We start from the raw sequence: 18,930 nt of genomic DNA, 5'->3' as shown, positions 1-18,930 counted from the left end.
GATAGGGATGGACTATGTCGATGGAGAATGCGTAGGACATTGGCCTGACTCTTGCCACTTCCTCGTGAGATTGCGCTAGAGGTAACGTGCAGATCAACAGCAACAGCATCAAGAACATTAATTTGCCCCTCTTCTATCGTCACTAGTTTCCTTTTGTTACGTTGTCTAGGTGTTACGCTATCACTTTCAAGTAACTAGTTGAAGAGGTTAATAAATAATTGTCGAAGCGGTTGACGCCTATTGGGATATGTAACTGCTCACACCATTCAAGAATGAACTGAAATTTTATAAATTCTGTGTACAACTGGAGGAGCATGTCTGCTTTTTCTGCATTAGTAATTCCCATCATCCACTCACGACCTATTGTTTGGACTTTCACACACTAACTGATAAGCAAGTCAATGCACTCAAAGGACACACAAGCACACCGTAAGCAAACATAACAACATCGTACCTAACAACTACTCAGTTTGAATGACACAAACAAGTGCTAGAATCCTGCAACAGATTTACCATAATTTTAGATTTTAAAGTGGATGGGCGCTGTTCCATTTAAAAAAGTATATGTCTGTAAGAAAAATACACTTTGTAAGTATTATTACACTTTATTTATTGGATAACAATACGAGTCCCTGACTGCCATTCCACTCTGAAACTCGCACATCAATAGAGCTTTCCGTTTGCGCCACACGTGGTAGACCGCGTGGTCGTGGACGCCTTGTCACGGTTCGCGGCATGGGTATGTGTGATTTCCTTAGGGTAAGTTACTTTAAATTGGATTAAGTAGTGTATAAGCCTAGGGACCGATGACCTCAACAGTTTGGTCCCATAGGAAATTACCACAAATTTCCAAATTTTAGTTGAGCTTTTAGACATTCCAAAAGTATTTCATTCAATGACATTATGATTTCCAGTACACATACTTTTCCACTAGATACGTAATCAGGCTGAATATCAGCTAGTGTCACTCTTACTACACAAATATTTCGAACTAACTACTTAGAGATATGTAGTGGAACCATCTCATACGCCCAGTTACAGGCAAAGAAAATTACAGGTTTCGATTGATTTTTGGGATGGTGACAGACTGTAGTTTGTGTACAAAAGACGCTTTCAACAGAAGTATTCCACGACATACACTGATAGGCCAAAAAATGTTGACCACCTGGTTAATACATTATTTGTCCGTCCCTGGAACGAAATACATTACTAATTCTAGGTATCAGTGATCCGACAGTATGGTAGTAGGTTTATGAAGATACGAGGTGTTAGATGTCTACGCACTGGTCATGCAATTCGCGTACAGAACGGGACGCCGATTTGCGTACACTGTGATGGCACCAGGTAGCCATCCAGATGGGCTCCATAGGATATACATCAGGCGAATTTTTTCGCCGAGTCATCAGTATGAATCCACTAAAAATCTCCTCAGATCACTGTAGCATGTTTCTGGTTCTGAGACAGGGACAGTTATACTGCTGAAAGATGACATCGACGTGGGGGAAGACATCAATCATGAATGGATGCAGGTATTTCGCAGCTGCCAGCATGTCTTCGATTAGTACCACAGGCCCCTTCCGTGGGGCAGGAGGCTGTCTCCCACAGCACGACGCTGCACCGACCAACCTGCGACCTTGACGGGCGGCACATTTCGAGCCGCCGTTCACCTCGATGACGGTGTTTGCGGAGACTACCACTGACTTATTGTAGCAAAAACGTGTTTCACCTAAAGAACAGATACGTTCCCATGAACCGACGGTCGAATCCTAATGGTCTCGTGCCACTGCAGTCGTAAATGACCATGTCGTTGTATCAATGAGATGATGATGATGTTTGGTTTGTGGGGCGCTCAACTGCGTGGTTATCAGCGCCCGTACAATTATCCAATCTTTGCTCAGTCCAATTTCGCCACTTTCCTGGATGATGATGAAATGATGAGGACAACACAAACACCCAGTCATCTCGAGGTAGGTGAAAATCCCTGACCCCGCCGGGAATCGAATCCGGGACCCCGTGCTCGGGAAGCGAGAACGCTACCGCGAGACCACGAGCGGCGGACGTTGTATCAATGTGTGAACACGTGGGGTTGGTCTACTGCTCAACACTGTACGAGGAATGCTGTACTCCAAAACACTTGTCCGTGCACCAGCATTGTGCTATTTCGGTAGAGATGCCCCAGATCACCATCTATCCAGCTTTGCGGAGCAGGCAAGGCTCCAAACCCTACATTCTATAAAGGGTCATGGGCGTCCAATCATTTGGCGCCTAGTGGTTGTTTCACTGTCCCACCTCTTACCGTAGATGCTCGCGACAATAGCGTATGAACGTTAGACCAGCTTCGCCATTTTCGAGATGTTCACAGGCTCTGGGTAATAACAGTCTGCCCTCTGTCAGAGTCACTTGTCTCAATGGATTTCTCCGCTGGCAGCCCATATCTTCGCTAAAGTGATTTCCCATCAGTGTCTGTCCCGTTTACATACTTCTGTTACCACGTCACTTGCCCGCAACGCCACCAGGTGACATCATCCAAAGTCGCGGTGTGCAGTCGTCATAATGTTTTGGCTTATGTGTGAATACACGAATGCTGCTCAAGTGTATGGGACCCTACACTAGGTCTAAGTGGCAATGAGTACTTGCAGTGGAGCAAGGTGCAAATGATGTAAGGATTGTTTGACTGGACGAGGGAGTAACATATGAAATGCTGAAAAATCATAACTGTTAGACACGCAAGGACAGAAGGCGTAGGCCGGCCGGAGTGGCCGAGCGGTTAAAGGCGCTACAGTCTGGAACCGCACGACCACTACGGTCGTAGGTTCGAATCCTGCCTCGGGCATGGATGTGTGTGATGTCATTAGGTTAGTTAGGTTTAAGTAGTTTCAAGTTCTAGGGGACTTATGACCACAGCAGTTGAGTCCCATAGTGCTCAGAGCCATTTGAACCATTTGAAAAGAAGGCGTACATCTAAAAGAAATCAGCTCGGAAATCTCCAAGGAACGAGATTTCGAGCTTTTGTCTGGTGAACTTATGGATATACGTAGACCCATTACAAACAGACGCTGTAAAGTTCGTGTAGACAAAAGTAGTATAATCGTAATTCGTAATAGCTTCCATAGAGGCATGCCACAGATATTTCGTCCACGCTCCACTCGTGGGTGGAACCTGAAGAACGATGTGACAATGAAATGTACCTTGTAGTTGACTGCTGAGCGTAGGTGTAGAAGTATGTGGAGTACGAATGCTGGAAGTTAATATTGCGATTCCCACAGCTCGTCTCTTTTCCTTACAGATTCTGGAGGCGAGGCCATCATTGCCGATTCTGTGCTGCAGCAGCTCAACACGGACTTCGAGGGGGCCATCGACTTCGTACTACGCCTGGGTGACATTGAGTCCAAGCGGCAGGCGGCGACCGCCCTCAGGCAGTACTACTTCGGCAACATCACCAACATCACGGCTGACGACGCCGTCCAGTACGCAGCTGTGAGTACATATTTACCGCAGCCAACTAAGCAAGAATTTCGGACGAAAACACGGTCGCATGATTAATGCTTTCCCTTCGCCTTGTCTCAGATGATGACGGACCTGAACAACGGAGAGCCGGCAGACACGACGGTGCGACTGCTGAGCACCACCATGACGCAGCCCGTTTTCTACTACCAGTACGACTACACGGGAGCGAGTCCGGACATCGGCCTGCCTGGTGAGTGTGAGGCAAGGCAGAAAAAAAGCTGACGGGGACGTTTCTCGCTTGCATACGAGATAACACCATAATCTGGCATCAGCAACAACTAAACTGCCCAAAAAATGCTTGACACTGGTTTTATAGAAATGTTGCTTTTGGCTTTCGTCTTTCCGCGGAGCTACTGGACTCCCAACAAAGCGCGGTATAGCTCTAGATAAACCAGTCGAGCCCGACGACCGAAGTGTCATCCTCTGCCAAAGGTGCCATTGGATGCTGCATGGAGGTGCATGTGGTTAGCTCACCGCTGTTTCCCTAGTTGTCACTTTTCTTCACCTTCGCACCGCTACTTATCAGTCTTCAGTTCACATAACGAGGTTGACTGCATTCCGTACCACTACTGCTACCAATAATAAATCATCGCAGTGCCAGGAATGAAATCCGAGGCCTCCGCATGGCAATCATACCGAGCCGACCGCTCAGTTAAGGATGTACACAGCGATGCGCAATGCACAAGACAAATTTCACAATTTACTTCGAAACGTTTAGTGGCAGATCCTCATTAATCCTCTGTGCTCTTAAATTACCAACTGAGTCTAAATAAGAGCCCTATGTATGTAATCTCCGAGCCGGCCGATGGTGGCCGAGCGTTTCTAGGAGCTTCAGTCTGGAACAGCGCGACCGCTACGGTCGCAGGTTCGAATTCTGTCTCGGGCATGGATGTGTGTGATGTCCATAGGTTAGTTAGGTTTAAATAGTTCTAAGTTGTAGGGGGCTGATGACCTGAGATGTTAAGTCCCATAGTGCTCAGAGCCATTTGAACCATGTTGTAATCTCCAGAACGGCGTTAAATTCTCACTACTCAACAATCAAAGCTCTGTGACTCCCCAAGCACTCTGTACTCCTCCCTATCTAACAAGGGAAGTACGTCGCATCAAACGCGCATAACCGTATGAAAATTTTCGTAGAACATAATTCACTCGTCCCAGAAACAGTAGGCGGACCAAATCGCATGCGGAACTTCACGTCGTACCACAATGATCACCTACTCAAGGTGTAAGAGAGGAATATTTGTAGCGCACAAATAAAATATCGAAATAATAGGACATTAAACATACGAACACTATGTTATCAAAAGTATCCGGACACGTCTAAAAACATATATTTTTTTATATTAGATGCATTGTGCTGCCATCTACTGCCAGATACTACATTTCAGCGACCTCAGTAGTCATTAGACATGGTGAGAGAGCAGAGTGGGGCGCTCCGCAGGACTCACTGACTTCGAACGTAGTTAGGTGATTGGTTGTCATTTGTGTCATACGTCTGTATGCGACATTTCCACAGTCCTAAACATCCCTATGTCCACTGTTTCCAATCTGATAGTGAAGTGGAAACGGGAGGGGACACGTACAGCACAAAAGAGTACAGGCCGACCTCATCTTTTGACTGACAGAGATTGCCGACAGTTGAAGTGGGTCGTAATGTGTAATAGGCAGACATCTATCCGGATCTTCACACAAGAATTCCAAACAGCATCAGGATCCACTGCAAGTATTATGACAGTTGGGCGGGTGGTGTAAAAACTTGGTCGAGCGGTTGCTCGCAAGCCACAAATCAGGCCGGTAAATGCCAAACGACGCCTCACTTGGTGTAAGGAGCATGAACGTTGGACAATTGAACAGTGGAAAAACGTTGCGTGAAGTGACGAATCACGGTACACAATGAGGAGATACGATGGCAGGGTGTTGGTATGGCGAATGCCCGGTGAACGTCATCCGCAAGCGTGTCTAGTGCCAACAGTAAAATTCGTAGGCAGTGGTGTTGTGGTGTTTTCGTGTTTTGCATGGAGGGTTGGTCTGCGTGGCACTATCACAGCACAGGCCTACATTGATGTTTTAAGCATATTCTTGCTTCCCACTGTTGAAGAGAAATTTAGTGATGGCGATTGAATCATTCAACACGATTGAGCACCTGTTCATAATGTACGGCCTGTGGTGGAGTGGTTACACGACAGTAACATCCCTGTAACGGTCTGGCCTGCACAGAGTCCTGACCTGAATCCTGTGGAACACCTTTGGGATGTTTTGGGAGGCCGACGTCGTGCCTGACCTCACCGACCGATATCGATACCTCTCCTCAGTGCAGCACTCCGTGAAAAATGGACTGCCAAGAAACCTTCCAGCACATCCAACGTATGCCTACGAGAGTGGAAGCTGTCATCAAGGCTAATGGTGGGCTAACACAATACTAAATTCCAGCATTATGGATAGAGTGTGCCACGAACTTTTAAGTCATTTTCAGATAGGTGTCCGGATATTTATGATCACATAGTGTACTTCAGTGTAGTAACTTATTGTTGCATTTTTCTCAGCTTAAAATAATTGAACTACCTGAACAACATACTTTTTGTCCAGACCATATAATGCTATATATATACAGATCTTCTAACTGCAGGTTTGGGATATCAGTGAAAGGTCAAAAAATTGGAATACATCGATGACCACATCTGACAAAAGCGCACGTTTTCACATTCAACATCCGCATTCAATAAGTCCATAATCAAACGTCATACTAATTACATTTTTAAGCAATGGTAATTAATCGAAACCCTCAGCTGCCAACAGGTGTTGTTGATATACCTCAATGGGGATAGCTGAAAATGTGTGCTCCGACTGGGACTCGAACCGAGGATATCCTGCTTACATGGCAGAAGCTCTATCCAGCTGAGCTACCGAGGACACAGAGGAGAACACGACTGCAAGGACTTATCCCTTGCACGCTTACCGTGAGATACACATTCCCAACCGTCCACAACCTACATTCGCAATGTTCCTAATAGATATTTGCCCATTCACTCATTACTCGCGCTAACTAAAGTGACGATTCCCGTAAACGAATGCTCAGCCTTTGTCCGAACTCTTACGGGAATCGTCACCTTAGTTGGCGCGAGTAATGAGTGAATGGGCAATTATCTATTAGGAACATTGCGAGTGTAGGTTGTGGACGGTTGCGAATGTGTATCTCACGGTAAGCGTGCAAGGGAATGCTCACCCTTTGCCCGAACTCTTACGGGAATCGTCACCTTAGTTGGCACGAGTAATGAGTGAATGGGCAAATATCTATTAGGAACATGTAGGTTGTGGACAGTTGGGAATGTGGGCCTCGCGGAAAGCGTGCACGGGGAAAGTCCCTGCCGTCGCGCTATGCTCTGTGCCCACGGTGGCTCAGATGGATAGAGCGTCTGCCATGTAAGCAAGAGATCAAGAGTTCGAGTACCGGTCGGATCACACATTTTCAGCTATCCCCAATGAGGTATATCAACAACACCTATTGGCAGCTGAGGGTTTCGATTAATTATCATTTCTTTCTAGAGAAGCTGCACAGTCATCTTTGGTATCTGTTCTTCCAGAACAGCTACTATCTTCATATAGTTCAAGGACACCCACCCATTGACCTTCTTCTGTGCGAATGCGCACACTTTGCCCGAATTCTTACGGGAATAGTCACCTTAGTTGGAGCCAGTAATGAATGAATGTGCAAGTATCTATTAGCAACACCACGTATGTAGGTTGTGTATAGTTGGGAATGTGGGTCTCACGGGGAGCGTGCAAGGGATAAGTCCATGCAGTCGCGCTCTCCTTTGTGTCCTCTGTGGCTCAGATGGGTCGAGCGTCTGCCTGTTCTTTCAGAACAGTTACTATCTTCATACGTTTGCAAGGGAAGATGTTGGTATGTGAATGTCTTAATTTGCCTTTTTTCAAGCATGTTGTAACATACGACTATATTTCGGTGCAGAAAGTTGATTGTATAGCAATGTGCTTTTGGTCATTTCCTCTCGATGTTTTGTTTCTTCACGTTACCGAAGTTCTTCTCTTGGATCTTGAATAAGTGATCATTCATATGTCTCTCTAGGCAAGAGGCGCAGTTTAGCATGTGAAGGGTTATTACCACTGTTTCTCGGATGATCGATTTACGATATGAGCACATTTTTCTGAGCGTTTAAGGTCACGCATTTCCCCTGTAAGTTATCAGCGCCTCAGACGCAATGTTTCGCGAGCTTCAGTCAACTTCCCTAAACTGTTTAATACTTTGTGATAAACCCGACACAGCATGGGTATCCATTTTGCCAATTTTCTATTAGAAACCAAATGGTTTGTACGCTGGGCGCATCTGCATCGCGTGTCTACAACGCGATGTTATTAAACGTCTCTATGGCAGCGCCTCTTGACAGTTCTATAGAGGGCTATTGTTTCCGCCTACAGCCATTTCTGCTTCGCTGTTGGAAGCTGCCACAATCGTTGCTGGGTGTTTTTAATGTACCAGAATTTCACATTTGCAGATGTTTATCACGCACGTACATGAACCTGTGATCTTGCATTGTTAATCACTTAAGTATGTTCTTAAGCTGGCTCGACTGTATGTATTAAAAGTTCATGTATGACATGGCATTTATTCACGCATCTCAGTGCATATGACGTCTTATCTCTGGAACTATCTCTGCTGCAATGATATATTTGTGTGGGTAGATTCAGCGGCATACGTGGATACTGTTTGCGAATATGTTGCGAATAGAGTTAGTAGCAAAGAAGCAATAAATTTAAATGTCATGCACGATGCAGCCGTTTTTTGCGCATCTGAGTATCTATTACGTGATTTCTTCTGGACTATGATAAGTAGGTGACTCTTATCCCGAAAGCGAGGGTTGCCTGTCACTAAAGGGTGTGTGCACCAAGTTTGATTGAAATCGGTCCAGTAGTTTAGGAGGAGATTCGTAAGAATCACACACACACAAACACACACATTTTTGTAATATTTATGGATTTAGCCGTTTTCGCCAGTCAGTCTCAGAAACAAATATCATAAGTTTCAGTTGGTTATTTGTTGCCCCCACTAATCAAACTCTTAAGTTAAAGTATTGCCTCCAACTACGACTTCCAGAAGCTTCTTTTCGAGCGTTGCTGGGAAACACCTACTGCCCTGCGAAAATCACAAACACATAAGCCTGCATTGTAAGCGTTAATCACACACGCTTAGAAAGATTGTGGGATGAACCGATCATTATCTCGAGACTGAACTAAGGCCTCGTCCCCTGACTACCACAGGTGACGGCCACAACAGCGAACAGGACGCGTGCACATTTGCAGCCAGGAAATTGTGTCTTCTTCATGACTTGCATTGTTCATGTTTTTTGATGATAAACATTTGGCTCAATAGCCTTCTCACAACACACAACATCGACACGTACTCCCATTTGTGTAATGAAAGTGCAAGTAGCTTTTTCTGTGAATAACAATTCAGTCCTCTGCCTTCATTCATGAAAACAACAATGCAACTTGTGTGCAGAGTTTAGTCTCTCAACATACCTCGAAATGTAATTTCATGCTTAGGCTTTCCGTGCGTTTTCAATTTAAGGCAAAACGAATTTGAACGTGGGAAACTGTCCGTCGAGTTGGCATAAACCAGAGCGACGTCATTAAAACAATTAACAATTAACTCTCTCATGAGGAAAAAAACTTTGAACCGATCTTGTAGGGGTTGCCAGCGGTCAACGACACCAGCCAATGACTGCTGTGTACCAATTACGAATAGTACGCACTTCAAAGAGAATTTAACAGAGCTCCGTCGACCAAGGAAGTTCGCAGCCTGTTCACGCGGTCAGTTGCACCTCTAGGCATAGACTACGAACCACAGTGTACAACATCCATCACAATGGTGCGCAAAAAAGCTGATCGACGGAACATAGATCAAGGGCATAATAAAAAAATGAAATGAGCGTATGACATTACTTTCCGGGAGGATAAATCTGAGGAAATTCGGCCGCCAAGTGGGGGTAGTCTTATTTTAGTCGACGGCACACTGGGTGACCCGACTGCCGGTGATGAGGATGAAATGATGATCAGGACAACACAACACCCAGTCAAAGAGCCTAGAAAATCTCCAACCCGGCCAGGAATCGAATACGGGCCATCTGCATGGGAGGCAAGCACGTTAACATCTTTCTTTTAAAAAAATCATTTTGTTCGTTATCGTTCGTTCTATCTGTTCGGGGCACACGTCCCACGGCGCTTGTTGAAGTTCATCTTGATCCATTAACTCAGTTTTTTTTTTATTTCAGAGGAGCTAACTCATCTGACCGTACACGCTGAGCTACCGTGCCGGCTTACCAGCTAGCTAGGTAGGCGGACAAGGACAGAATAATTATGATGTGTAGGGACCTCAAAAACTAAGTTACACATGTCATCCCCAGCTAAGTCCATTGCACAAAAAGAGTTGTTCATCGTCCCAAGAGAGTATATGTTCCGTTTTACCTGCAGAATAAATATGGATAACAATTGACTCACAGTGGTACGCATTAAATGGGGAGACAGCTTGAAGTTTCTGTACACGCGGCATTACGATTCTCGTGGGTGAAACGTCCAAATGGAATACTTATTCACTATAATATTCTTGCGGTATATGGATAATGCATTTCCCCGTCCAGTGGTGGCGAAATCATGCAGTTTGGCTAAGGCCGCTCAGATGTTCGGTGATGCTGATAGAGAAGAACAGATGCACCATAAGATTTTCACCTTTCCAGCAAGCTATAAGTACGGGGTGAAAGAGATTTTAACACGATGAGGACGTTCACAGTGCGGTTCTAGAATGGATCCGTGACCAACGAGCAAATTCTTATCATAGTAGAACTGAACGATTGGTAGAATGTTCGGACCGTTGCTTACTGGGATTGGGTGACTTTGTTGAAATAGGACTGTTATGTATCTGTCTCGCTTTGAAGTACAGGTTAAACAAACGTTATTCCACCTCATACAATAACCAGTAACTCATATTTTGAAGTCCCCCGTTGAACAATACAACATATATTTTAAGAGGCTTAACTGTGCACAAGAATAGGAGAAGGTGTGAGCCATTATCATTGTAAATCAACCTGCATCTACTTGGAATATTTTGAGAAACCACAGTAGATCTAAATCAAGAGCAGTAATCTCTTTGACAGGCCGCAAGGAGTGATCAGGTTTGTAATGAATTAGATGGGTTTACCTTTTAAAATATTGTATGTCGCCGGTGGGGTATTAACGTTCCGGAACAGGAGTCGATGTTTAAATCTAGACAGTAGTTTCAGCCGAGGAGTCAATAATAGTCTACACTCCTGGAAATTGAAATAAGAGCACCGTGAATTCATTGTCCCAGGAAGGGGAAACTTTATTGACACATTCCTGGGGTCAGATACATCACATGATCACACTGACAGAACCACAGGCACATAGACACAGGCAACAGAGCATGCACAATGTCGGCACTAGTACAGTGTATATCCACCTTTCGCAGCAATGCAGGCTGCTATTCTCCCATGGAGACGATCGTAGAGATGCTGGATGTAGTCCTGTGGAACGGCTTGCCATGCCATTTCCACCTGGCGCCTCAGTTGGACCAGCGTTCGTGCTGGACGTGCAGACCGCGTGAGGCGACGCTTCATCCAGTCCCAAACATGCTCAATGGGGGACAGATCCGGAGATCTTGCTGGCCAGGGTAGTTCACTTACACCTTCTAGAGCACGTTGGGTGGCACGGGATACATGCGGACGTGCATTGTCCTGTTGGAACAGCAAGTTCCCTTGCCGGTCTAGGAATGGTAGAACGATGGGTTCGATGACGGTTTGGATGTACCGTGCGCTATTCAGTGTCCCCTCGACGATCACCAGTGGTGTACGGCCAGTGTAGGAGATCGCTCCCCACACCATGATGCCGGGTGTTGGCCCTGTGTGCCTCGGTCGTATGCAGTCCTGATTGTGGCGCTCAACTGCACGGCGCCAAACACGCATACGACCATCATTGACACCAAGGCAGAAGCGACTCTCATCGCTGAAGACGACACGTCTCCATTCGTCCCTCCATTCACGCCTGTCGCGACACCACTGGAGGCGGGCTGCACGATGTTGGGGCGTGAGCGGAAGACGGCCTAACGGTGTGCGGGACCGTAGCCCAGCTTCATGGAGACGGTTGCGAATGGTCCTCGCCGATACCCCAGGAGCAACAGTGTCCCTAATTTGCTGGGAAGTGGCGGTGCGGTCCCCTACGGCACTGCGTAGGATCCTACGGTCTTGGCGTGCATCCGTGCGTCGCTGCGGTCCGGTCCCAGGTCGACGGGCACGTGCACCTTCCGCCGACCACTGGCGACAACATCGATGTACTGTGGAGACCTCACGCCCCACGTGTTGAGCAATTCGGCGGTACGTCCACCCGGCCTCCCGCATGCCCACTATACGCCCTCGCTCAAAGTCCGTCAACTGCACATACGGTTCACGTCCACGCTGTCGCGGCATGCTACCAGTGTTAAAGACTGCGATGGAGCTCCGTATGCCACGGCAAACTGGCTGACACTGACGGCGGCGGTGCACAAATGCTGCGCAGCTAGCGCCATTCGACGGCCAACACCGCGGTTCCTGGTGTGTCCGCTGTGCCTTGCGTGTGATCATTGCTTGTACAGCCCTCTCGCAGTGTCCGGAGCAAGTATGGTGGGTCTGACACACCGGTGTCAATGTGTTCTTTTTTTCATTTCCAGGAGTGTATATGCGTGTTTCAGCCGACGGTGTGCGGAGCACACCTAGTAGAACTCTTTACTTGCATAACATTTAATATCAGAGGTTATCGCTCCTAAACTTAGGAGAAAATGTTGTTTGAAGAAACTACAGGGTTATTACAAATGATTGAAGCGATTTCACAGCTCTACAATAACTGTATTATTTGATATATTTTCGCAATGCTTTGCACACACATACAAAAACTCAAAAAGTTTTTTTAGGCATTCACAAATGTTTGATATGTGCCCCTTTAGTGACTCGGCAGACATCAAGCCAATAATCAAGTTCCTCCCACACTCGGCGCAGCATGTGCCCATCAATGAGTTCGAAAGCATCGTTGATGCGAGCTCGCAGTTCTGGCACGTTTCTTGGTAGAGGAGGTTTAAACACTGAATCTTTCACACAACCCCACAGAAAGAAATCGCATGGGGTTAAGTCGGGAGAGCGTGGAGGCCAAGACATAAATTGCTGATCATGATCTCTACCACGACCGATCCATCGGTTTTCCAATCTCCTGTTTAAGAAATGCCGAACTTCATGATGGAAGTGCGGTGGAGCACCATCCTGTTGAAAGATGAAGTCGGCGCTGTCGGTCTCCAGTTCTGGCATGAGCCAATTTTCCGCGGGCTACGCGTGAAACTTGCCCGCACGCGTTCAACCGTTTCTTCGCTCACTGCAGGCCGACCCGTTGATTTCTCCTTACAGAGGCATCCAGAAGCTTTAAATTGCGCATACCATCGCCGAATGGAGTTAGCAGTTGGTGGATCTTTGTTGAACTTCGTCCTGAAGTGTCGTTGCACTGTTATGACTGACTGATGTGAGTGCATTTCAAGCACGACATACGCTTTCTCGGCTCCTGTCGCCATTTTGTCTCACTGCTCTCTCGAGCGCTCTGACAGCAGAAACCTGAAGTGCGGCTTCAGCCGAACAAAACTTTATGAGTTTTTCTACGTATCTGTAGTGTGTCGTGACCATATGTCAATGAATGGAGCTACAGTGAATTTATGAAATCGCTTCAATCATTTGTAATAGCCCTGTATATACATACAGCAGAGTCCTCCCTCTTCCAGACTATAATAAGCAATGAAACACAAAAAAGGAATATTCTTATTCCACAGGTGCCTGGCACAATTATGACTTGAAATCCATCTGGTATACGCCCGATCTAAACCTGGACCCAGACTCTGACGAGCAGAAGGTGCGGAACACGGTCGTCAAGCTGTGGACCAACTTCGCCAAGTACCTGTGAGTATTTGCTGACATATTGCACAGCTTTTCGACACTTTAGAGTAAGAGCGTTATAAATTTATGACTAAACAGCTTTGAACTATGAGCTACATACGGCACTATGTCCATGTGATTCAATTAAATCTATCGTCGGTGTCCGGCAGAAGATGGTCATAATATTAAGCCGGAAAACTTCTTAATCAGCCTCTTCCTTTCCTTGTGTCTTTGCCCCTCTTCGGCCCAGGGGCAGCATGGTTATTTAGGCACGGTTAATTTAGGCGGGCCGGGATCTAGGGTAGGGTGAGGGAGGTGTGTAACCGTGGTATCTGCCCCGGGCGGCAATTTCAGCGGGCGCCTAACTCATGTCCTTGAAGAAAAAAAATCTTGTTTCGTAAAACTCCTGGCATCCGGCGCACGTTGGCCTATCGATTATTCATATAATATAGAAACGCATACCTGTTGGTTTTCCAACATTTTTGTATACATTCTAAGTTGATTTCTTAACGAATTAAAAGCTGATTTTTAAATGCGTGCAAAGTTAACGTGATGTTTCTGCCAGGGGAATCGCCGTCGCACCTAGAAATAAGTTTCCCGCGGAGAAAACGAGACGGGGGTACTCGATCTGAGCCGAATAAACCCGAACAGGAGAATGGAAATCGCTGTTTGTTTATGTAGTTGATTGGTTGTGCGAATGATCAGTGTTGTTATAATTGCTAGCGATGTCGATACATTCGCACTTCCAGAGTGGAAATAAAAGACTAACACGAATAGCAGGTAAGAAAGATTACATGTTTACCTTCTCTATGTATCCAATGAAATTTTGACAGGAAGCTTTTACTGGATCGCTACTCTACTAAGGGCTAGTTGCACAGTCCCCAGTAATCAGTCGTTCAGGTTCTGTTCTCAGAACAGCGCGGAAAACGTTTTGTACGAACACATAAAAACGCCTAACCAGAGAATAAACGCGAAGTAACTAAACTGGTGATTCTGGCAAGGTTGGTGAAATTAACCAGAGAATAAGTTTTGACAATGACAGGAGTAGTTACAGAATTAGTGATGACAAGATTGTTTGTAAGAACGAGAAAGGATGCGGGGAAAACATTACAGATTCCTGGCAGGCGGTTCTTCCTTCATGACACTGGTATATTCACTTAGAATATCTTATGTTAAAGTTGGGAGAAAAGTGAGGGAAACTTGTCAAGCGATTTGGGTTAATATGCACGCTTTCCACACACCTTTCCCCAAAGATGATGATGTCAAGCCAACAGTAAAGGATTTTTGACCGAGCGAGGTGGCGCAGTGGTTAGACACTGGACTCGCATTCGGAAGGACGACGGTTCAATCCCGCGTCCGGCCATCCTGATTTAGGTTTTCCGTGATTTCCCTAAATCACTCCAGGCAAATGCCGGGATGGTTCCTCTGAAAGGGCACGGCCCACTTCCTTCCCCATCCTTCCCCAATCCGATGAGACCGATGACCACGCTGTCTGGTCTCAAAAAAAAAAAAAAAAAAAAAAAAAAAAGGATTTTTGAGAATAATGACGGTTTCCGAATTGTATTGGATGCGTAGAAGACAAGTAGGTGAGAGTAAAGAACACGCGACATACAGGTAGTACGTTCAGGAATTGTAAGCAGTATTTTACTGTGATTTTACAAGTTGTAGCTGGTTTACTCTGTGCGTTGCTGTTAGGTGTCTTCAGTTCGAAGACTGGTTCAATGCAGCCCTCATAGATATCCTGTGCAAGCCAAGCCTCTTCATCTCCGAAAAACTACTGCAACTTATATCCTTCTGAATGTGTTTGCTGCATGCATCACTTAGCCTTCCTCTACAATTTTTTTCAATCCCCACACCCGCACGCATACCTAATTCGGGGGCTAAATTTTTGATCCCTTGATGTGTCAGAATCTGTACTATCAACAAACCCTCACTTCTAATCAGGTTGTACCACAAATTTCCTTTCTTCACAATTCTCAAATCTATTCAGAGCCTCCTCATTAGTTACGTGATATCTTATCTTCATCCTTCTTCTCTAGCACTGCATTTCAAAAGGTTCCATTCTCCATCTTATCTGAGCTATTTATCGTCCATGTTTCACATTCTTTCACGGCTACACCCCAAACAAATACCCTACATTGAGAAAACCACTTCCTAAAACTTACAAATGTTTCAAATGGCTCTGAGCACTATGGGATTTAACATCTGAGGTCAATAGTCACCTAGAATTTGTAACTACTTAAACGTAACTAACCTAATGACATCACACACATAAATTCCCGACGTAGGATTCGAACCTGCGACCGTAGCGGTCGCGCGATTCCGGACTGAAGCGCCTAGAACCGCTCGGGAACAGAAGCCGGCCCTAAAACATCTATATTCGATATTACCAAATTCCTCTTCGTCATAAATGTTTTTCTTCCCATTGTCAGTCTACATTTTATATTCTTTGTACATCGGCCATCACCAGTTACTTTGCTGCGAAAATAACAAACTTCGTATACTAGATTAAGTGTCTTTTTTCTGTCTCCAGTTACCGCAACATCACATTATTTAATTCGACTACATTCCATTATTCTTGTTTGGCTTTTGTTGATGTTCATTTTATATCGTCCTTTCAAGAACTTGTCCAGTCTGTTCACCTGCTCTTCCAAGTCCGTTGCTGCTTCTGAGAAATATACAATGCTATTGACAAACCCCAAAGTTATTGATTCTTCTCCTTGAACTTTAGTTTCTCGGTTAGATTTTAATTTTGTTTCTTTTACAACTTGCTCAATGAATAACAACCCTGTCTTACTCCTTCTTCAACCACTGCCTCCCTTTCATGGCCCTCGACTTTTGAAAATGCAGTCTAGTTTCTGTACAAGTTGTAACAGCCTTTACTTCTCTGTATTTTACCTTCGCTAACTTCAGAATTTCAAAGAGAGTATCCAGCCAACAAACTACAAGCTTAAATTTATACACGTTAGGGCATGTGATAAAGGAGAGGCAGAAATAGTAGACAAACTAAAAAATTTCCAGGTTTTTAAAGAGTCAACAAGGCTGTATATTAAAAGTATATCTCGTAGCGTTTGGCGTCAAAGGGCGAAAATAAGTTACGAAGTTTTCACAGCTGGTCCCTCAGAATTCTTGTGAATGTTCCGGTACCCTGTGCGAATGTCTATGAACCTGTTGTCAACAAGAATCTCCTTGCATATCCTCAGTTAAGAAATCGAGAGTAACATTTACCAAAGTTGAACGGCAGACTAAATAAATTACTACAAAATATGCTACTAGGTGAAGCTATAACGTTTATGCGGAGTAGCAGTATTATAGAAATGTAATGTATGCTAACTTACACGTTTTAGATTTTCTTGTCATGGTAAAAATCGGAAAGTAAAAATGTATTTAGCAGGGAATGCCTACATTCTGTACACGTCTTTCTGCTTACATTTTGTATTTCTCACTCTATTACTCCCTCTCACTTTCCTTTGTTAACTCATTTACTTTTTAGATTGGTTCCAAGGCTACCAATCATAAGGTGGAGACTTCGTGTACCTCGATGCTTCAACATTGTTAAACCGCATGCTCTGACTTCTAAGTTCTGATGCTTGCAGGAATCCCACCCCTGAGGACGATCCTGTAATTGAGGGCGGCTGGCCTACCTACAACCTGGAAACCAAGTACTTCCTCAACATTGACGTCAACTCTACCGTCCAACAAAACAGGAATGCGGAACGGATGGATTTCGTGCACTCAGTGATTCCTCCATACTACTGAAACTGTCTGTGATAAAACACTTTTGACTACTTCTCGTATTATTTAAATATTTTACGTAAAACAATAGAGTAATGAAAGACTGGAAACTTTTTACTGTACGAATGCTGTTTCAATAAAATGTCAAAAAATAACAATAGTGTAGTGCGGACATAACATACGTTTTTACCTATTTAATTATCGACAACTCGTCACTCACTGGATGACCTCTGGTGACTTGAAATATATATCTGAGACTTTTTGTGTATTGTACGAGGCAGATTTAAATACTAAATATGAACAACTTTTCAATTGAATGCTACTGAGTACTATATCCTTTTGTATCTTGTGCATAAGTGGTATAAATACAAATCAAAGAAGGAAAAGTTTTTGTGGAAATCCTATCAATTCCCATAAATGCTGTTGTATTCAGTCCGAAGATGTTTTGACGGAACTCTTCACCCTAGCCGCAACAAGAACCACACACGTCCTTCTAACCTCATTATCTTTGACGAGTATCGGTCTTCCTCTACAAATTTTACTCCTCACTCTTCCAAACTTGACTGAATTGATGGCACCTTAGTGCTGCAGGGGGTGTCATATCAACCGATCCCATGTTTTAGTCAAGCTTTGCCTTAATTTCGATTCACTACCCTCTCCTAAGTAACAAGACTAAGCCAAGCTTCAGCATTCTCCAGTAGTACCTGATTTCAAACCTTGTTGTTCTCTTGTCTGTAATTTTTTATCTTTTCACTTCCTTACAAGGCTACACTCGTCAATCACTTTAAAAAAAGACAGCTTAATTTATGTTGTATGTTAACCAAATAGCAGAAGTTATATATTAACACTAATGCCTCAGTTTTTAGTGTAATTCTCTTAGCATCATGTTCCAAGATGCTACTCCAGGCGGGTGTAAAATGAATGTGCGCGACGGAAAATAATAAAAGCTAAAATGATGATTTGGCCCTGTCTGACTACCCCCTGAAGCAGATCTTAGGATCTCTTAATTCTATAAATTACGTTCTAAACATAAATGAATGATGAAGGCAACTAATCCTACTAAATTATAAACGTTGTTCCCGCTTATATATTTATTGCAGTTTAAAAAAAAAACCTTTACATTACAAAGTTTACATTTCCTAAGTAAAATTGCTGATCAATTGCCCAACTCTGCCCCATATAATGACTGCGCTGTCGAATATCAATAACGCGAAATGACTGACATCATCTACGTACCAAACACTACTTTCAAAGATGATCTACGGTGGTGTGGAACCTCAGTGGAAATAAACTAACGTGATCACAGCTGTATAGCTTTTATAGACCTAATAAGCCGAAGCAATTTGCGGTATCACCGTATGTACTGCGTCCGGTGCATCGAAGTAATAGTTCTCGTTCTCGTCTGCGACCATGGAAGAACTCCAGCTACAAATAAACTCTTTCAAATACTAGGACGGCAGAAAGCGGTCCTCTGCCTAACATATCTTCATCACTCTGAGTTCTACAGACAAGGAACGCCAACTCCCAACCACAAGGACGGAGTTCAGATGTTTCAACGTAAGTGTAGGGCAGAGGAAGTGCTCTCAGTTACTGAACGCTGCGCACTCAACGACGACGACTTCCAACCCGGAGGTGAAGTCCAGAATCGTATAGTTTCGCAACAGTACAGTTCCTAACTATTCTAACAATGAACTATACTGAGAGCAAAGACAGCAAG

At 44.6% G+C, this 18,930-nt stretch overlaps 1 protein-coding gene across 2 annotated transcripts in view; it reads left to right on the top strand.

Annotated features, from left to right (window-relative positions):
• The window catches only part of LOC126092493 (juvenile hormone esterase-like), a 55,260-nt gene extending 37,777 nt beyond the window's left edge, over positions 1 to 17,483 (top strand). Inside the window, exons 8-11 of one of the 2 annotated variants that reach the window (XM_049908109.1) lie at positions 3,287 to 3,477; positions 3,568 to 3,697; positions 13,376 to 13,502; positions 17,075 to 17,483. In XM_049908109.1, the coding sequence (XP_049764066.1) occupies positions 3,287 to 3,477; positions 3,568 to 3,697; positions 13,376 to 13,502; positions 17,075 to 17,237 (611 nt within the window). In that variant the 3' untranslated portion in view covers positions 17,238 to 17,483. The remainder of the gene's footprint in view (positions 1 to 3,286; positions 3,478 to 3,567; positions 3,698 to 13,375; positions 13,503 to 17,074) is intronic. The other variant, XM_049908110.1, reaches the window with a different exon arrangement.
• Positions 17,484 to 18,930: the final 1,447 nt, after the last annotated feature.

Source organism: Schistocerca cancellata, chromosome 7 (genome assembly GCF_023864275.1).
Source record: "Schistocerca cancellata isolate TAMUIC-IGC-003103 chromosome 7, iqSchCanc2.1, whole genome shotgun sequence".
NCBI classification, from domain to species: Eukaryota; Metazoa; Arthropoda; class Insecta; order Orthoptera; family Acrididae; genus Schistocerca; species Schistocerca cancellata.
This window is presented reverse-complemented; position numbering and strand designations above follow the sequence as displayed.